Source organism: Neopsephotus bourkii, unplaced genomic scaffold (genome assembly GCF_033783945.1).
Source record: "Neopsephotus bourkii isolate Nb327-2 ecotype Australia unplaced genomic scaffold, CSIRO-AGI_Nbou_v1 NB_1707, whole genome shotgun sequence".
NCBI lineage: Eukaryota > Metazoa > Chordata > Aves > Psittaciformes > Psittacidae > Neopsephotus > Neopsephotus bourkii.
Window position 1 is genome coordinate 4,378,675 of NW_026902181.1, and position 21,450 is coordinate 4,400,124.

Consider the following 21,450-nt stretch of genomic DNA (forward strand, 5'->3'; position numbering starts at 1 on the left):
GTCAGTAATTAACTGCTGCTTCCTCAAAGCTTTCAGAGCTTTACCAGCTGCCAATTTCAATGACTAAAGTTTATCCAAGAGCAATAAATACAAGTATTGCTTAGCGCTCCTTCACAGACGAACACAAGCTGATACCACAGTCTGCTGAGTGCACACAGAAGACTTGTTTATAACATTAAAGCTGGTTTCTCCTTGCCCCCTAAATAACTTTTGGTACTTCTTTTCTCCATCAGCATCAACCTGTTTCACATTTTGGATTTCAAACACAAGGATGAGACTTTTCATTATACAAAACCATCCCCAAGAAGCTGTTTGAAGCTCCTTAGATGAGCAAAGTGCTCTCAGATGAACCCCCAGTACTCTCAAGATGATGGCAAATATACTTACCATCCTGTAAGTCTTCCTCCTGTGTGGATCTCCTACTGCAGTCTGGTGTTACTCCAACTCTGTTTACAAGAAGCAGCGCACATGCTTTTCACTAGCAGATTTATTTAGGGCTCTTCTGTATTTTCCTCTTCCTGCTGCAGATACTTCCTCTTAATCATGGAGTTTCACAACAGGCACTGACAATTGAGAGTCCCAAGTTATCATAGAATCACAGACTCATAGAATAGTTAGGGTTGGAAAGAACCTTAAGATCATCAAGTTCCATGGGCAGGAACACCTCACACTAAACCATGTCACCCAAGGCTCTCTCCAACCTGGCCTTGAACACCGCCAGGGATGGAGCATTCACAACCTCCCTGGGCAAGCTATTCCAGTGCCTCACCAACCTCACAGTAAAGAATTTCCTCCTTATATCCAATCTAAACTTCCCCTGTTTAAGTTTTAACCCGTTACCCCTTGTCCTATCACTACAGTCCCTCATGAAGAGTCCCTCCCCAGCATCCCTATAGCCCCCCCTTCAGACACTGGAAGGCTGCTATGAGGTCTCCATGCAGCCTTCTCTTCTCCAGGCTGAACAGCCCCAACTTTCTCAGCCGATCTTCATACAGGAGGTGCTCCAGTCCCCTGATCATCCTTGTGGCCCTCCTCTGGGCTTGTTCCAACAGATCCATGTCTTTTTTATGTTGAGGACACCAGAAATGTACACAATACTCCAAGTGAGGTTGTTCATCTAATCATCTAGTTGTTGTGATCCAGTTCTTAAGCTCCAGGTCCTGATCCTCACCTCTCTGATGTAACTTTGTGACCTGGTCCAAACTGCGTTGAACGGCTAAGCTCCCACTGCCCCAGTGTCTAAGATCAGTCTAGATCAGCACTAGAAGGCACTAGCTGAAAGGACTGCTCAGCTTCAGTGCAGTTTGCATCCCAGACATGGCACTATTCTCACTGCTTCATTCTTAGACCACCAGAAGCTTGATTTTAAACAGACAAACCAACCCTCCAAATCCATCTTCCTACCCAGTTCCTCTTGCAAGCACTCTCCTACCCGGTCATCCTTGGACAAACATAAGGGAGCAAACTGCCTGTGCTGAAATAATACAGCTTTTCTCTTAAACAAATGGTGTTTGGAATTTGTAGTGACATTGCTGAAGGGGAAGTTAAATGCAATGTTGAGTTTGAAGCAGTTTCTAAGAATTATGTCTTCAGTAAAAATCCAAAGGCTGCACTTCAGCCAGTGCAACCCAATATGGCAATGCTGTTGTAATTCTCCAGGCAGTCCCTCCACCCTATTGAACCAAAGGGTGCAGTTCCCTAGTCCAGTACCTGAGGAAGCCTGCTCTAAGGGAGAGAAAAAATGGAGAGATACCTGAGGACTAATAATGTTCACAAGGCTTTATCATACTTTATATTAAGCTGCTAAAGATGGAAAAGCTAAAAGGAGCCAGAGGGTAAGTCAGGTCTGGCAGAAAGAGGCCTTTCTCTGGAAGCTGAATGTGTCACGAATCCTCTGCTTCCCCTGCGGCTAAACCCCTTATTTTTAAAAAGGGGGAAAAAGGAACCAAGGAACACCAAGGCAGGGGGTGCAGAACTAGAGGATTTTTAAGGTCCCTTCAACGCAAACCACTGTATGATTCTATGAAAACACAAGCAGTAACTCAGATGTCAAAAGTGAAAGAAAAGAAGATGGTGGAGCAGGATCCCTGCCTGACCAGCCACCTCTATCCTGAATTTACTGCTGCGCACAGATCACCAATCACTGGGGCCATCCCAAATCTCTGTTAAAACAGAGCTTAAAAACAAGGCAAAGGCTCCTGCCATCCCTGTAGACTCCAGTTACCAGAAAGCTGAAGAATTCAGCTGAAAGCTGAAGGATCCTGCTTCACTAAGGCTTCCTCTGCAGGCAGGAATAAAAAAGCAATTCCAGTGAGCCACCATGCTAAAGGCTCAGATCGCCTCTGGGTAAATGTCCCTGTCCCTCCATTGACTTCAGAGGCAGAGCATCCAAACTAAGTATTGCAGCTAAACGTTTCATGTCAGGAAGCTTAACAACAAGCCTTGTTGCTCTGTTTATGCACGGGACTGAAATCCTGGCATGCACTATGCTGACATAAATCACAAAAGCTCCCACTGATGCAGCGAGTTCAGGCTCGTACCACACAAACAGTAGAACATTTATATGAAGTTCAGGACTTATCATTTATTGCTTCAGTACCATCGGTTTAATTCAAACTGGGAGAGGCTGGGTTACACCAATGGGAAGAGCAGCTTCCAGAAAAAGGACCCATATTTCTCCTCCTCCTTGGCAGCTCTCTAACCACTTACAGGACTGATTAATCTCATCATATTCCCTCCTCCTCTACAGCCTGCAAAACCCTGGTTTCCTTCTGCTTATCTGATCTCATTTACCAGCCCAACATCAGTGACGCATTTCTGACCCTGCTAGCAGTGCTGTAGCTTTGAGGGTTTAAGGATGGAAGCACTTTTGTGGGGAGAATATGATTTATTTGACCCACCCATGCAACTGGAGAGAGGAAAGAAAAAAAGACTGGCAAGTTTCAGGGCAAAGAAACAATCTTTTTTATTCCTCTTCTCCCCCATCTCTCAGGCAAGGTTCCTTCTACCAGTTGCTCTGGCTGCCTTGCCACCACCCCACACAGAGAGTAAATACGTCTCTCACCGTACAACTGGATGTCACTGTGATTAACTTACACCCTCTAAAAAGCATGCTTGGACTTCAGGTTGCTAGAAGAGTGTGCTAAAAAATACAGTGAAAGATCTTTTAATGCCTGCGTGGGAGGTTTACTAAGAAGAAACTGCCAGTTTAACACGTTCTCATCTCCGAGAGCTAATAATAGACAAAAACGTTGCTACCACCGCAGCCATTACTACAAATTTACATTTTCCATTTCATGAGGACTGGGTGGCAGGGCTCCAAACACCAACAGTTACAGAAGGACGGGAGGCAGGAGTAGTTAAAAATGCTCCATGTATAATTTGTGCCAAAAGATTGTATACTCAAATGAGCTGGGAAGAAGTCATTTCAGGTCAAGAACTGGGAAGTGATTCAGCTGACAAGCCTAGAGAACATAAATAAAATCAAAATTATGATTCTTTTGTTTGGAAATATTTTAAAATATTTCCTCAATTTCCACTTAAAAAAAAATCCGATCAATTCACTAAGGTATCTAACCATAGACTTGAAACATTTAACTTGAAATATTTAACACTTACTTGGAATAATTTTCTCATCCTTAAAATATATGTAAAAAAAAATAAAAAAATATCAGTGATTTTCATAGCTCAAGTGATTGCAGAGAGGCCTTTGCTTCTCACTCTTGTCACTCTTCTTGTCTGGCACTTGCCCTCCAGGCATAGTTTTCTTTTCCTGGTGCAGGTATTAGGAAAAGCATCATCTGTGTTGTCTGCCTTGAATGTATCTGGCTTTGCACTACAAAAATTACACTCCAATTTGCAAAGTATCTGGCCAGGAAACCACTGGCCTGATGCCTGATCTTCACCTCCTGAAGAACAGTTTTGTTGCTTACAGAGAGGTTACTTTCTTTGCCTGTGGCCAAGGTGTGTTACCTTCCATCCTCTTGCTGTCATCCACTGTCTGGTAACCTGCCCAGCAATCAGCAGCTGGGGAGAGATCCATTCCCTGAGAGAAACATACCACCAAAGAAGTGACCTGCTGTACATATATGGCTACCACTGTGCTAAAGCCACAGATCCTCTTGCTGAGGCTGAATTTCACCTCTGTCTCTGGATCTTGTCTACAACATGTCCCCATGTGGATGCCACATTATGGGTTTGGGTTCTTTTTATTACTGCCTGTGGTTCCTGTTGAGTTGGATGTAGACAGAGGCAGAAGTGTTACTGTTGAACAAATCTTTTCTGGTGACAGTTCTTTTGGCCAGTAAAGTATTTTCAGTGATTTCTGTTTAGGAGACAGAAAGCAAGTCCTAGTGAGTACTAGTTTCTTAGGTTCATTTTTCTTGCCTTTCCTTGCTCAGCCCACATCATCAGGAGACTCAGGCAGCTTTTCTAGATAACCGCATCAGGTGTGCTTATTTGTGCAGGTGCTCCAAGCTTCTGCAGGGCTGCATCCAAATGCTTGTGCCCCTGCTAAGGAAAGCAACCCACCACCCCAGCCAAAACTCCCACTGTGGCCCCACATCAACCTCATTGCATCAGAAACAGGTGAGGGCAGAGGGTACCACAGCTTTGCTCTTGAGCAGTCCACAAATGCCAGTGTTGAAAAAAGGCACAGTCCTCTCACACCATTCCACGGGCAGGACACAGTAGAGGAGGGTCTAGTGGTAAACCTTCACAGAGTATCAAAAACTGAGAACCTGCCTCGCCACTGACTGAAAGATTTGCTCCAAGGAAGGGTCCTGCAAACCCTGCTCAAGGCAATTCTTTCTGGTGTTCCCTTTTATACACACGTGGAAAACCTGGCTCTATTTCCCAAAGCAGATGAGGATGTTGAAAAGCCAGGCAGGACTGCAGCTGAACACTCAGTAGGAAGATGCACTTTTGCCATCTGTCCTTTGTTTTTTAAATTGTGCCAGATAGCAGCTTTCATTACACTGCGAGCAGTTTTGGACACAGTTCCACTGCCTCTTATATTTATTCAGTCCATTAAAAATTAATGAAGTGGATGCACTATTGATTTCAAAAGGGCACTTCACATAGCATCCTAACTCAAATACCACTCAGTGTGGCTGGGGAAGCCTGTGGAAAAGTAATATAGTGTGTGACTAGCCCTGAATGTTAGAGAACACAGAAAACCCCCTCTGCAGACACAGCATACACAAACCAAGCTTAAGCAAGCCTTCTGAGAGGAAGAATTTTTGTGTGTCTGTGCATGGTTTAGTTATTGCTGGCAAGCAATGCAATAGTTTTATCAGCTACACATGCTCTGTGCCCTGTAGAAGGTGTGCTACTGCAGAGAACATGGAGGCAGAGTCCCAAACAGCACTGAGCAGGATGGGGGAGGTTGCAGGTACCTGAAGGCTTTGCAAAGGGGAAGAAGGAATTAATGTTATTTTTCAAAAGTACCAGGAAGGTCAGACAGGACTGCAGAAGGGAGGGAGGACAGTGATGGAATGAATCGAAAAATCAAAAGAATTCCACTGACACATAAACTCCTACATATATATGTAAAAATATATATATGATGAAAGCAAGAGAGAGAGTCTAATAATGTTGGGGAATTATCATATCCAGGCTGGATTTAGCTACCACTGTTAATCACGGCAATGAAATACAACAGCACTAAAAATTAAATCAAATATCACCATACTATACTCAGAAGTAAGACCACCTTTGGGTGATGGGGACTTCAACCTGTAAGTACAGAGGAAAGGGGACTCCTGGACTCTTGGGGAGAGATCTGACCCAGCAATAGGTGTCACCAGGACAGACCCACTTGCACTGTGAGCCTTCAGTCGTTGACAATTCTTTCAGTATGCTGTACTTAGCACGAGTGTAAACAGACCTAGTCCAAACACATACACCCCCCAAAATTAACACACAAAATCCAGAATCATTGTCACATGATAAAAGAATGATTTATTAGAGCAATTTTATGATAAAATTATATAAAATAACAATTTGTCTTTTAAAGATGTCCACAACATCACCTTGAAACAAAATGTACAGATACTGCCTATAATCCGAACAAAAATAAATTACCATTCAAAAGAAAACAAAAGAGGAAAACAATTTGGGCAGAAGAAACAAATCAAAAATATACACAGCATTTCAAGAGGGTGTGGAAAACAGAAAGTCATTGATTCAAGTTATACAAACGTGTTTCAGCTTTACTCTCAGACAGCTCAGCTTGCATTTGTGTTGCATGCAAATGGAATGATCCAGTGAACAGTTCAGAACAGCAGAATCAGCAGCATAACAACAGCAGAGAGTGAAATAGGCACAATTCAGCACAGGGCACATTGAACGTGAACAGGTAGTTCTGCCTGGTCTTTGCAAGAGTTATAAACATTTACAGAACTTCAAAAATAGCTAGTGTCATCTGCAAAACAATAAAAAACTAGCAGAATCTTGCACTTAAATACTATACACTTTATCTTTCTTCTCTCTCCTCCTTCTTGTTTCAGTAGGCTGTACGTAAACATTCCACTAGTTGTACCTTTACTGAAATACTCAAAAGACGATGCATGTGTTCCTTTTCTCCTGGAGCACGACCACATCATGACGTTATTGTAGATACATTTAGGTCATTGCTCCCAAAGCTTGTACACATTCTCCCAGGAATTTACATTCACACTATCAGAACAGAGTAACAGGTTTTTTACATTTGAAAGCGTCAGACTGAGAACATGGTTTTCAAGTATAACGGAAGAACTGAGGCTGGGATTTTGAAAGGTGTTCACGGCATCAGGCACCCAAAGAGTATGGCGACCCAAATGGACATGAGCATTTGCTTCCCCCAAGACTTTGAGAATCCCATCCTTCATTACATATTTTTAGTCAGATACAAAACACATGAAAGCAATATGGTATGAAAGTGACCCACAGACCATTGTTACTACTACCAACCTCAACACGAGGCCCATTTGTACCTCATAGAAGCCAACAGGTATTTCACACACTGATCCTGGGCCACCTAGATACACCACTTCTAGTGGAGTCACCCAGAGGCATGTTTTAATGATCGTGTACAGTACTGCTTATAATAATGAACAATCAATGAAGGAGTTAGTTAGGTGGCCAGCTCTTTGGCTTATCTGGAGCAGACAAGTGCAAATGGGGTGTACTTCTGAAGCAGTGAATACAAGAAGAAAATAAAAATATGTTCCATTTCATCATTAACTCGCAAAACTGCTTTAAATGCAGAGATCCAAGGAATGTCATGTCAAGACACAGAAGCATTTTATAGTTCAGGTGAGTCACAAATAAAACAAATCAAGCTGTGAATCCTCCACCCCCTTCACACACACATTTCCAAATTATAAACAGACACCAATTGTTGCATCTTTATTAGTCACTTGAAGAGGTACCATATTTTGTCGGTTAATTGATGCAAGGTGTCTGTGGGCTCTCTCCTGAGTTCAGAGCAGAGCAGCCAAGGAATAAAATCCATCCCTGATGTATTCATGGATGAAAGAAGAAGAAAGCGATTTTCAAGTGAAAGTACATGATAGGACCTCTGTTTAGAGAAATAAAATCCACTAGAGCATAACCACGAAGATGTAGAAACACAGCTATAATAGAATAAATTATAGAATAATAATACATGTCAGATGTCTGCATAATTCACTTGTCTCTACAGCAAAACTGACACTAACAACAATGCCTAATCGGTGAAGGCCCTTCAACTCCTAGTGAGTTGAGGTAGCACCTGGTTGGTTCAAACCCTAACCCAGAAGAGCCTGAAAAACTGTCTCATATGTCAGAAACAATACCACCACTTACGATATTCATCAAGGACGCAGGTATTTCAAGAAAAGACAGATCAGAATAAATGACTGAACACATTCAGATAGTGCGCATATTACAGGCAGAAGAACATCAAGGGCAAATTCTTTTTCATTCTGCATTCATCTACATGAATTCCAGCAGACTTCTTCATGGAAGAGCATCTCCACACAAGCTGATGAGTCTTATAACCTACTGGAAATCTTGGAAGGATATCTGCACCTATTGTTTATCAGCCAGCATCTTGCACACTCAAAGAAACTAATGGCCTGTTGGCATACTCCCACTTTGGGACTGATCCTGTTACTGCTGAATTGATAGACAACTCACACTGGCATCACCAGAAAAGCCATCACGATCTTGGCTAGTAAGATTAAACACTTTGTGAGTATCCCTATTTATTTAAATAATTTTAACAGGTTCCCACTGTTACAACATTCTAGCAGAAAAGCTCAGGTAACTACTGAAGCTAACTAAAGAATCCACTACCCACCCCCAAAATATGAAGTCAGCACACAAGAAGCAGTCAAGCTTGGGAAACCATTTTCACTAGTTAAACTATGCACTGTATGAGGGCAAAGTGGAACTCATCTGCTCACCTTTCCCAGTAAAGGTATCGTCGTCAGCTACAAAAGAACTCATTTACCCAATTACTTTTTATTGACCAGGAAGAATGAAAAAGGAATTGATACAAGACTGAAAAAACTGGGAGCAAACACATCTGGAAGAGGCCCCCTAAAAAAAAAAACGAAAAAAACTTAGTTCTTCAAGCCACAAAAATTGCTTAAGTGTCCTGCAGTTTAGCAGAAAGAATACAAAAAACTAGCTGGTTTTAAACAAGAAATTGCTCAGTGCAACTGCTCATAACCCTTAGTGTTTCTAGGATATTAACAGACCAAAACCAAAATGCAGACAAAAATGCCAAATGTACCAAGTGCCTGACACTGTTGAACAGTATCTGAAGAATACCACAGAATGATGGTCTTCAAGCACTTTTGCATTGAAAAAGACTCATAACAGAACTAGCCATAAAAGGTGAAGCTACATTTTAAGCCATCATTTTTTTCAGTGCTGTCAGTGAACACTAGTTCACAGCAACTGCACAATTACGTTTATTGCATGAGCCATTGGAACAGATGTTTTTCTTAGCTAATCACAATATTTTAGTCTTCAGCTCAGCCAAGAGCATTTGTAGCTCATTGTAAAAGGTTGTATATGTAAAGGGGGGGGGTTTGATTTGTTTCAAAACAATCAAAACCAAAAAGCAGCTTAAAGACAGCATTTGTACCAAAGTCATGAAAATTTGGCAAGCTAAACTGTAAAATCTGACTTTTTGTACCTACCCCAAACTCTGGGCCTGAAAGATCATCAAAAATAGTAACTGTATTAGTAGTCTTTACATTCCTATCAGTATTAACTTTTACACTTTCCATAGAGGAAAAAAAAAATAGTTTATTCTGTTCTGGTTTGGGTCCTGGACTGAAAAGGATGCACAGCTTCACTGTGGTTGCCTTTTTATGGCTTCTCACACAACTGCACTAAGAGTTTCAAACAGAAACCCATGATATTGCACGATCATTCTGTTGGATTTGCACATTGATTCCAAGAGAGTTGTTATGCTTCACTTGTACACTTAAAAAAAAGAAAAACAAATAAAACCAAAACAAGTATAGTACCAAAAAGAGTGTTTTTAAAATTGCACCTCATTACAACTGAAAAATTATGAACAGGTCAATGCAACAACACTTTATCTTCTACAGTATTGGATGGAGCATGTGCAAAGCCTGTTTTCTTATGGCACACTGGAAGAAGTAGCGAGTAATTTTCCAAAAATCAGTTTGCCTCTATGCTGAATATGTGCTGCTCCACAGTGCTAGTCTTGTTTAAAAGGCATACACAGACCTTCCATCCACCCTCACAGCATAGATTATTTTTTTTGTGCAACGTGTTAGCAATCTAAACAACTGCTCCACACAAACCGTCCACAAACCACTCATACACAATACTAATGCAACAGTAGAATACAATATGATAGCAATATAAAATATTCTATCAGATCACATATTTCTCTCCATCTGGAATGAAATTCGAATCTTGTAAGCTAGAAGACCCACAGTTCGATTTCTGCGTGTAGTTTCTCATCTGTGCTGCAGACAAAGTCTCCAGTGTCGACCCAGAATTGTTAGCAGTCCTGACTTTAGTGGCTGTAGATTGTTTAGCAGCAGCAGATGCTTTGTTACTGGCAACTACATCCAAGTTTCCAGTAGGGTCAATGATTGCGTTTATGACTGGGGGAAGGAAGGAAGAAAAAAAAAAAAACAACAACAAAACAATAAAACATATACAGACTTATTAGCAGCACTCAGCAGAGTTTCTAAACATAAGGTTGGTGCCTTCTGTAGGCACTGTAGGCAGCACTTGTGTTGATTTTGGCATTTTCCTCATTAGTAGCTTCAGGCCTAAGCAGCAAGACCTCTCCGAAACTGAAGCTATGAGAACATTCGACTTTCTGGTTAAATTGGAAAAGACAATCTACAGCAGCCAAATGGCAAGCTTTTAGTAGGAGCCCAAAATGTCACCTCTATGTTTTTGTATGTCTTTATCAAGCTTCTAGATGATGCACGAGCTTGTCTTGCCTTTTATGTCACACAGAGCTCTACGTGCAAAATTCAAGTCCAAAAAGCATAGCAGAGCCCATTGGCTGAATGAGCTGCTAAATACTGTTTCAGCAGAACAGGCTTTTGTCAGTTAATCATATAGAAATATGTTAATTCCCACAAAGCGTTTCCATAGCAACAACTTCCACACTTTAAAGTCAACAATCTTCTTCAAAATTGGCAGCACAAGATAAATCTACTGTTCATTCCATATGCACTCATCAGAGAGCACTCTGCTAACAAACTAAACTTCTGCATCCTTTCCCAGCTTTCATAGGCACATCAAGCCACATTATTTTGTCCAACATACTGGCATTTGAGTGAGAAAAAACATTTTAAATAACCAACCTTCAAGCTGTTTTTGAACTCTCCTGAGCTCCTTCAGGATAGAACTGATTTCCTACAAACAAAAGCATCAGAATGGAAAATTAAACAAGTACTCAACTGACATGGAAATCTAGTCTTATTCTTTCTGCCTTACCTGATAGTAAGGCTCAAAGTCAGTTCCAGCCTTGCTTGTTTAACACAAAAGACAAAGCTAGTACCTGTACCTAGGTGTATCTGGCCAGTGCACAGGGCCCTCTGCTCTGCATCATTTCACTAAGTACTACACCACCACCCAGTTCACAGCTACACTGGTTTTCAGATTTGAAATGCTAGCCAGATTAATTGTGCAAAGACTCCTCCATAGCCTCCTTAATACCAAATACACAACGGTATTTGTAAATTCAGCTCCCAGATCAGACAAAGCAGTTGGCCACACGTATACTGCTGTAGCACCAAGCTACACAGGTCCTGCACAGTGTTATTTGTAGGCATAGCATTAACTATATTTGCTAAGTCCACCACTGTACTTAAATCCCCACTGGCAGTCCCCATCAAGGACAGTAAGACACTGTAACAACACAAACACCACCTTAGGGCTGAGGCTTTTTAATTATCCTATTATCAAACTGTTACAAATAAAGAAAATAACCATTCACAAGAAACACCTATCTACAACTGAAGCTGTGTCAACTGAATGGTAAGCAATACTTCGTTGTTTAAATTAGGCCTAACAACCCTGAACTTGAACTTCTGTTAAGGATCTTTGAAGATGAATCACAAAGGGAGAGGGGAAGAGTTCAGTGAAACACAACAGCTGAAAGAACTTACTTTGCCACACTTCAAACAGCAAGAAAAACCCAGTAGCTCAACATATGGAAAAGGACTGGAAAGTTCAGAAATGGATATGAGAAGAGCCAGAGCTTGTTTAGGCTTCTTACAAAGCCTCCACAACCAAAAGCCTTCAGTATGACTTGTCTGCATGGTCTTACCTTGTTTGAAGTTTTCAGAATTGGCACTTCATTTTCTGAATTAATTTTGGCCTCCATCTCCTCCCAGGTCCTTTCTGAGTTTTGAAACAGAATCCTGCAGTACAAGAAGTGAAGAAAGTCTTAAAATTGTCATCCAGAAGCTACTTGTTTAAATGACTTAATTATCACAACATGTAGGAACAAAGGAGATTAGTGGATTAGCAACTGGACAAAGCATCTTTCATCTGATTTAGGGACAATCCGAAGTCCTTCCCTAATTGATGTCTCCTAGAGCAACAAGAAGCTTTGAAGAGATTTCACAAGCTTAGTGACCTGCAGGCCTTCTGAGAGCCTTGGGACAGAGAAGGAAAGAGACAATCCACCAATTTCCTGCTGTATCTTTGTACAGACAACATTTTGAAGTTAAGGCATCAACAGGCATTAACAGGAATTACAAATCCAACATTAAAATTCCAAAGGCCAAATGAGGAAAAGAGATGGCAAATAATCTTATTACCCCAGTTCTGTACTACAAAAGTAGTACACAATTACCATACTACTCTGTGCTACATACAGAGTTTCCCACATCTAGATTCCCTGCATCATGATAACAAGCGTTTTCAAGGCAACAACGCATTATCTTCCACAAGTAGCAAGCCAACAAACTCAGCAGCAAGTCAACATTTCAGGCCAGAGACAAACTCACTTACTTCATTTTTTCAGCAAGGTTTTCTGTATTTTCACGGATTGTATGTGATAACTGGGACACTGGGTTCAACATCAGATTGTCAAAGATTACCTAGTATGTAAGGACAAATCAAAGAACATTTAGCAGAAGTGGCATATTACAAAACCGGATTTTTTATTTTTTTACAGTAAATGATCTCCACTGAAACATCTTCATCTATGTGGATGATACTTGAAGCTCAAGGGAGATTAAGATGATGTGCAGCTTTGTTGTAGCACTTCCACAAAAAGATCAATACTAATTTATTCAGACTTGACGGAGAGACGGAGTTATCTGCAGTAATGTTACTATTTAAGCATTTCTGAAAGAACATGCTTAAGACTTCCCAAGTCTCACAAGCACCTCAGCCCCTACCCTCCACCCTGCTTTCCCCAACCCAAAATGCCTAATCACAATGCAAGAAAATACACAAGCAGTCTCACTGAACACATCTAATATAATTTATATGAGTTCAAGCCACCTCCACAGCCAGGCATCCCACCACGTAACATTCTGCTTTATTAAACACAACAGAAAAACCACCAAAACCCAAATATTCAAGTCCCGTGGCTCAGCAGAGCCCCTGGGGTTCTGCCAGGAAGGCCCAATTCAGCTGGGGACTCTCTGAACTTGCACCTTTTATTCAGCCTCAGGCGAGGGAGAGAATGCTTGAAGTCAGTCACTGGCAGGATCAGTACCAGTGCTCAGCCCAAGTTCCCCCTTCATCTGCCTGTCTAAATCATATTCCATTTCCAGAGTGACTGTGCTGGAGCCCAGCCCTCCCCTCCTGCCTGCAGTGCCTCCCTGGAGTCTGCTCCAGCTCTTCCACCTTAGTCAGAGAAAGTAAGCAGAAGCAACAGCCAAGTATTGTTCCTCTGCTCTCCAGCACCATCACCCCGCTATACCCCTCACGCCAACACCATTCCCAGCCTCAATATTCAGACCAGGCCTTCTCACCCTTTAGCATCATCCCAGTGATTTCCACGTTACCCTGCTCTCTCAGCCCTGAAGAACTGCATCAAATTGTATACCTTGTAGGGAGCAATGCAGCGCTCAAGCCCAGCTGCAGAAACTCCTTGTAGACCTCCTGTAGAAGGTCCACATTCTGCCACTGCTCCTCCATGGGCAGCACTAACCAGGATTCAAGTTACAGAAAAGTAAGGCGCCATTAAACTATCAGTGCTGCAGATTCCAAAGTTGACATTTTTGTATTTTTCTATAAAATAGCAGTGAAATAGCTTACGTGGGTTCTGACATTGAATGCCTTCTCCCAAACAAAGAAGAAACTTTCAGTCGGTATTGGCAAGAAGGGTGATTCCATTCCTTTCTTTTTTAAACACTGTGCCTACAACCTGCAAGTCAGAGCTCTTGAGAAGTGCTTTTTTCTTTTTTTTTTGGAGTAGCAGCCTTTGGCAGCTTAGAAAGAGCAGCTATACATACTGCAGCTTAAACCAATGTCATATATAATGTAAAGAAAAAGGTGGCCTGCCTCCTCACGGTTTCTTGTCCTTGTTTTTCTTGAGGGATCCTCTTCTCTATTATCATTCATATTTTGGTCAAAATCCTTCAGTTCCACTGATCCTGGAGGCACTTTCTGGTAGTTCAGACTTGCTTCTGGAATGTGCTGCACCAACTTGGAAATAATGAGTAATGAGTCATTAAAAATTAGTAGGGAAGGAGGCACACAGGCACTCACTGCAGGTATTGCAGATTTTTAGTCAAGCCCCAGAGGAACACTGATTCATTTAAGTCTTTTTCAGACAGGTATGGGTTCCTAAGCAAATTACTAGACCCCAATCCTGCAAGCGTCTACCCACTGCAGTCATCATATGAAACTCAGTGGGGCTATTTCACTTTATAATTTTGATTTTTGAGCAAGTATTTGAAAAGTACATCTTTGCCTTTTTTATTTTAGCTAAAACCCAAAAAGGACATGTTTTCCCGTATCTTATGTTTTAACATATCAATGCAACATTAAAGCCACATTAAAATCATTCAGAAACCATTTAGTAACACATGGAAGAGATGAAAAAGCACTACAAACCCACTGATAATGGAAATAATTAACAGGAAGAACAGAAAAGACAAGACAGCTACTCCTGTGTGGTTGACTGACAGACAGAAACTCTAAAAAGGGGAGGAAAATAACAGTGACAAGACAGAGATACAAAAATAATGGGATGGAAAGTGCACCTGAGATGGATATGCCAGCCGAAAAGATCTACGAGCAATCTGTGTTAAAACAGAAACAAAGAGATCAATGCTAGTGAATGGCTGTGACAGCAAGTATCAAAGAGAACACATGGTTTGGGGTTATTTTGGGTTGACATTCCCAAAAGTGGCATTCCTGAGGACCAACACTCAATGCCCACCCTCACACATGCACTGAAGCCCATGGAAGTCCTGGTAACCAACTAGCTCTGCAGGGGTGGTCTTGGGCAGCTCCCCAGTTACTTTGAAATGGACTGAGTGAAATCCAGCAGCCCTCCAAGCACAGAGAATGGGTTAAACATACAGCCCAGGAGGCTCTTTCACTGGCAAAGCACACAGCTCTTGTGAGGAAACCATGTGCCATCCAAGGTCCAGTCTCCCCACAATGCAATAGCACTTGGGTTATACACAGGCAGAAGGTATGAGATATTATGGTATAGGAGCACAACAGTCAAAACGCTTAAAAAGAGAAGCTTATTAGAAGAAGCAGCTTATAAGAAGCTTATTAGCTAAACATCTTTTCATGAAGTGCAGAAACTGCCTGAAGCAGTCAAACAGCATCAGAAGGGAATGAGATATTCCTCCAGTCCAGCAGTTCTCACCACAACCAGTTAAAAACACAGTAGGAACAGCACCTGCTCTACCATCACCTTGAGTTTCATATGTGACCTGGTCTCTTCTCATGTTTTCTGTTCTGCCACACGTGAAAGCATTTCCTCCTGTCATACCAATACTCATACTGATTACATTAAGCAACAACTTAACAAATGTAATTGGGCTCTTCAGTTTTAGCTGTATCAACTTATAAATAAGACCAACCAAAAGAATTTCACACAGGGCTAAAATATACAGAAGTGGCCAGTGATTTGGATTGACCTACTAGACTGTTTGCAGCAGCTGTGCTCAGTTTGATTGCTCTGCTCTGCAGAAGGCTGGGTCCTACAAAGCCTACACACCCACAACCCAAGGCATCCCAAGCAACCTGTGACTTTGGTAAACAGGTATCATCAAGGTTTCACCCTGCTGAATAATTTTCATGTTTTGTTTGGGATTTGTTTGGGGTTTTTTTTCTTAGTTTGTAGCAACAGTCAGCTCAGCATGCCAAGAATTTAGATTATTATAAACTATACAGCTGAGCCTACAAAACCAAAACCAACCGAAACATGCACTGGGGAAACTGAAAACCTCCCTCACAAACATCCAAGACAACACCAGACCTGAAAGAACAGAACATGAAGAATAAGGATTAAATCTAAGGCTCCATCATAACTTTGAAGAGAACACATATGATTTTAATCTTTAACCAAGCTTTGCGATAGAAGTATTTTAAGAGGCAACTCATTTAAGGCTGAGAAATGCCACACACTGGTCCAAAGTGAACCTTCTGCTATGGCATTAAGCTCTGCTTTTTCCCCCACATTGTTAGAACAAGTATCAATATTTAGTAGTACTAAATCAAGAGCCAGCAGAATGGCATACAATACTGCAAGAGCCAGCACAGTACAAGAGACAGTCACACACAGCAAACATTTCTTAGTCACAGACTTCCTTTTATCAGATGTTTCAGTACATTACTGTTGTAACTATTGTAGCTATTCTCATCACTATGTCCTCTCCTAGAATATTTAATATAAACTACTTTATTAAACACTCAAAAAAAAAAAAAATCACAGTGCTTAGCATCATATACACTGATATTCAAATGTTTCCTAGCAACTTCCATGCATTAAGCCAAAATAACTATTTTAGCACAGATCCAGCAGCATGTAAGCTGAGGGAAGCATGCCTGCTGATTCTAGTCCAGCTCCAAAGAAGAAATACGTTTATTAAACCCACATTAGTTTATATTGCTCCCATTCAGAACATGACCCCCAAGATGCACCATTCAGGATCCAGCTTTACATCTCAGCATTGTCAGTATAAGTCCTGCTGATTTAACCTCTTTCTGACTACCAACTAACATGAGGCAGCTCCACTGATGCATGGTGGCATTTTGGGTGTAATTCAAATGGCCTCTCAGCCACTGGCCCTGCTGAAAACCATAGTGCTATCTAAACCTGAGTCCACTTAAAAAAGAACACTAGGTGAACACACCAAAGGTTATGGCTCCTGACCTATAGAGGCCTTCATAGGCCCCTACCTGTGCTTCTTCCTTTACACCCTGTAAGAACTCAGAAACTACTCTATAGCAGTGGATACCGGGGGGAGCACTAACTACATCAAGACACAATCCTAATTTTGCTCTCCTGACTATTTATTGCAAGGGGGCTGACTCGTATGTTCCATAGAGCAGCTGCAAAGCCACATCACAGAGAAACCCTCAATTCTGGATCTGAGCAATTCTGGCTTTGTGCTCCTAGCACTCATCATCACAACCATGCACTTTGGAGACCACTGCTTTGCACAGAGTAGAAACACGGTTTTAAAGATGTTCCTTTAGCAGCAGAGGACATATCCCTCTGTATGAGCTGACTTATGGCTGTACCCTTCAGTGGCACTCACAAAAATAAAGTAGGTACCCTGGAAGGAAGTGAGTGCCAAGTACTGGTCATTACCAACCTACAGCAAATGTTTCATTTGCAAGTCAGAAGTAAACTAGATTTGTCACCTTAAGTGCTCAAAAAGGCAGTTTTGCAGGTGTGCCACTTGCAAGGAAACAAAGCAATAAAACACTCCCTCAAAGCCTGGAGTTATTGCAAAACATTTGTGTACTGTGGCTCTGAACAGCCCCGGGATAAAACACCTCCCTGAGCAGGCTACAAATGACCTCATTAGCCACCCTTGCCTGATCTTTTGGATATCTCCCTAATTTTCTGCTTTGCATCTTCAGTGATGATCACAGCAGGGTCACAGGGCCTCCAAGTACTCTCTGGCAGGGTAACAGGTTTGGTCCTCAATTCTGAATACTGCGTAGGACAGGTCTGCACTTCTCTCAGCAGTCAAAACCAAGAGAGGACAAAGAGGCACATCTGAACTAATGAAGCTAATGAAGAGAGATGTGCATTTTTTTAAGCCCACACTGGTGGTAGACAGGAGGGATGTGGGGTTTACACAGCAACAAAACCAATTTTGCTTTAGCAGCTGGAACCTCCTGGTGACCTTGCTGTCAAGTTTGAGCTGAGTCCCTGTGCTGTGGCACTAGTAAGCCAAATTAAGAAATCACTTCTCTCATTCCCACTCCAGTGCAGACACAGTTCAGGAAGAAGCCACAGCTTCACTGAAGAGCTGGAGACAGCACTTCCCAAACTAACTGCATTCCTTTTTGCCTAACTCACTCACTGGAGAGCAGAGTCCCTGCTCTCACCCATCAATGCACAGCTGGGGAAAGGGATTCAAGGAATCCTGCACAGAGTTTCAACAGCTCTGGGAGAAAGGACACAGTAGAGGTACAAAATACAACCCATACAGAGCGTGCAGCCAGAGTACATGGTCTGTGCCTTGTCTGAAACAAGGAGGGAAACTCTGGATCCCTAGCACAGTAGTGTAGCACACCCAGACCATCCTGTTCTTCAGATGCAGACTTCAGGGACCAAAGTCCAACTAGAGGCATGGATGTCAAACATGAGATCCTTAAGAAATAACACGACTTCCATGATCTCAGTCCAACATGAGATCCTTAAGAAATAACATGACTTTCACCTCTTGCAGTGCTGGCTGTGACACAGAGGAGGGCAAAATAAAGAGTGCTCTAAATAAACTGCAATCTTTACGCTGATGTTTTTTAGGACAGGAGATGAAGGTTTTTCAATGCTGCAGCAACTGGAGATGCTGTCCTGGTCTCCTATCACAACCATGCCCCGTATACTTACTAGCATTTCTGTTGTCTGAGTTCTTACCTCTTCTCTCGCTGATATGGTAGAAGCAGGAGTGTTGGGCATAGAGCTGAGGGAGGTGCTTGGTCCTGTTCCCGATGAACTCTGCGAGTCCCCATCTCCAGCAACATCATGAATCTCCCGAGCAAGGATGGCCACATCCTTAACCAAGGTTTGGCTGAGCCTAACGCACAGGGCATACAGTAGAGCCATTAGGACACATGATACAGCAAGCCTCACACTCATAAAATATAAAAAGAACAACCACAAAAAGTTTGTGGGAACTGTAACCCTGCATAGGTTAGGAAATGAAGAGGCTTTTTTGGGCATCTTAGCAGGGCACTGAGGAGCACTCTGGCTGCATACAAAGCAAATCTACTCCCCTCCTGAACCCAGCTTCAAAGCAGAGATTTGATAAAAAGCAAATTCTAGTGACTACATTCTACCAGAATGTATTGGAGACAATCCATAAGGAGCCTGTATGTTACTGCTCCCTCACCTATCCACTCTGCTTCTTTTTTTTTTCTTTTTTATAGAATACAGACATTTTTCTTCTTGGGACTTCTTTGTTTTCCCTTACAAATACAAGGAAAGTTTTTTACTTTGTTATTCAAATAGTAAGAATTCAAACGCTCTTTCACTTTTCCTCATGGTTTATAGACTATATATTGAAATATGTTTCCAGCTTCTCCAGAAGGACTGAGGGATTACCAGGCTAACCAAAGCATACCTTAGAGGGATCTTGTTGGAAACCAAGTCTTGAAACTTCGAGCACCCTGACAGGTGTCCAGTTAACACTCTGATTGCAGCACTCTGCTCTACATCTCAAAAACAGTTTTAAGTCTCTGGATTGTTGCTAGCAGAGGTTACCAAAAAACCCTTTCAGACCAAAGGTAGCCATTGTGGTAACTTTAAAGAAACGCTTCTGAGAGAAAAAAAGACAATCTTACAGCTAGCCAGCTTCATCTGAAAGACACTTTCTTCTTTAACTGAAGAGAACCAAGCAATGTGATAAAACTGTCAGTTCATCAAAACATTTCCTCGGAAAGAAAATGCATAATCGAACTAATAAAAAGCAATTTGATCTGCCTGCCTAAGGTGCCCCCTATCTGTGCTGGTTTTGATAGAGCTGCCACCAAACACATCCATTGCATGATTCACTTATTGTAAGCAAGTGGCATTTTCCCTTTCAACTCTCCCTGACTCTTCTACACCCCTCCCAGTTAATCTGGGAGCAGCAACGGAAATCAGAACTGCAATTATGAAGCAGACTCTGTGACCGAGCCCTGCAATGTGCAGTGCCAGACAAGTCTGATGCAACCATATATTTATAGCTGCTGCAACCCGAAGCGCTCTCCTGCGCCAGGAATGCTTCAAGGAGGAAAGCCAGCATCCCCCGCATGCACACTTCGTGCGGCACAGGTAACAAAGCCTTATTTGAAGGCTGACACACTTTCCAGCAGCTTGTCAGCAACATTCAGGCAAAAAAAGCCCTTTTGAGATCAGTGCAGCAAGCAATATGGGTGATGTGGAACTGCTGACCAAAAGTAGACAGGAGACAGCCTCCTCAGTCAGAAGTATTTCAAGTATGGCCAGTACAATGGAAGACCAGTATTTCTGGAAAGTTGGCATAACACAGTTGTATATTAGAGATGTCAAACCTCAAATGCCACTGTTTAAAAAAAGAATCTATTTGTTTTACTGCTGAGGTCCTCCAGGCAACCTTCAGACCACCAGTATACAATAGCTCCTCGTATCCAGGAATATCAAGCTAAGCAATGACTCATTTTTACACAAGGCCTAGACAGATTTGGATTCAGCTGTGCCAAGCAAAAAGGTTTCTGCCCTGCAGTGACTGCTTACTGCTCCCTTAATGGCTTCAGGCAAAGCAGCTTTAACAGTCTACATATTCAGTCTTTGCTAATCCATTTGATTTCCTCTGCAAGAGAATTAGGACAGTTCACACCAACTGCTCCATGCACACACAGTGACTTCCAGTAAAAAGCAGAGGTAAGCAGGTATAGACAGTTACATCTTGACAGACTTCAGACTACAAGAAGGCCTATCCACAGCTTGAACAAGAAACAAACCGAAATAAAATGTCCTGCACCTTGGCATTTTCTACAGAGAAGGTACAACGAGCACATCCTTGCACAGGCTACAGGTTTCATAAAAACCTGCCAAGTCTGAACAAGTCAATGTTCAGATATGAAGCAGACAGAGAGCACGCAAACAGGAGAGAGTGCCTCTCCTACCTCTGCACCTGGGTTTGATTTGGACACCAAGAAGAACTCCACTCATTTTCAACATGTGGGTCAATACATAAAGCTCCACCTCACCTGGCTATTTCTGCTATCTCTGCTGTTTGCGCCATGAAGTTGTAGGGGTCAGGATGGTCATCAAATTCTTCATCATCATCTGTTTCTCTGCCATTGTGCTTCTGCTTGCTCAGCCCAGAGCCACGTATCCTCGGTGTTTGTGTGGCTGTTGAAGTATGGGAGCGTTTGTGTTTAGGGGAGCTGTGATTTGAGCCATATTCCTCCTCCGAAGTAGAAGTGTAATCTGAACCCTGTGGTCTCCGCCTTGACGCTTACAAAAAATGAATTGGTTTCAGATAGAGGAAGGCAGTAAAGAGTAACTACAAAAGGGCAAAAAGGTAACACAAAACTAGCCCAAGAGCACAAGGAAAGCAGAGTTTCTGTGCAGATTAAGATAAACAGCACATTCTCAGAGCTAACTTCAAAGTTGAGCACTTCTATGGCTCACATTCCCTACACAAATTTGGAGTAGAAAATTCCAATGGAAAAGTAAAATGACTGTGTTCACTCCAGTGTAGTAAATCATTACCATAGACTTGGCTTTATGTGCACAGAAGCTCTGTGTGTCAGTAGATCACATTTCAGACACTTCACAGACCC

General features: G+C 42.1%; 2 protein-coding genes across 12 annotated transcripts in view; both read right to left on the reverse strand.

Moving 5' to 3' along the window:
- PLD4 (phospholipase D family member 4) overlaps nt 1-21,450 on the reverse strand; it is a 116,622-nt gene that overhangs the window by 14,610 nt on the left and 80,562 nt on the right. The window contains exon 1 of one of the 2 annotated variants that reach the window (XM_061376488.1): nt 388-499. The exons of the other annotated variant lie outside the window; for it this stretch is intronic. Coding sequence (XP_061232472.1) covers nt 388-390 — 3 coding nt within the window. The 5' untranslated portion in view covers nt 391-499. Of the gene's footprint in view, nt 1-387; nt 500-21,450 lie in introns of those variants that run through there. 2 annotated transcript variants of the gene reach the window in all.
- Nucleotides 5,936-21,450, reverse strand: part of CEP170B (centrosomal protein 170B) — a 58,760-nt gene continuing 43,245 nt past the window's right edge. For 4 of the 10 annotated variants that reach the window (XM_061376225.1, XM_061376226.1, XM_061376224.1 and 1 more), the window contains 8 exons: nt 20,872-21,121; nt 18,557-18,716; nt 14,703-14,741; nt 13,999-14,142; nt 12,493-12,581; nt 11,804-11,897; nt 10,836-10,887; nt 5,936-10,118 (listed from right to left, as the gene is read on the reverse strand). In XM_061376225.1, the coding sequence (XP_061232209.1) occupies nt 9,883-10,118; nt 10,836-10,887; nt 11,804-11,897; nt 12,493-12,581; nt 13,999-14,142; nt 14,703-14,741; nt 18,557-18,716; nt 20,872-21,121 (1,064 nt within the window). In that variant the 3' untranslated portion in view covers nt 5,936-9,882. The remainder of the gene's footprint in view (nt 10,119-10,835; nt 10,888-11,803; nt 11,898-12,492; nt 12,582-13,998; nt 14,143-14,702; nt 14,742-18,556; nt 18,717-20,871; nt 21,122-21,450) is intronic. The other 6 variants (XM_061376234.1, XM_061376231.1, XM_061376233.1 and 3 more) reach the window with 4 other exon arrangements.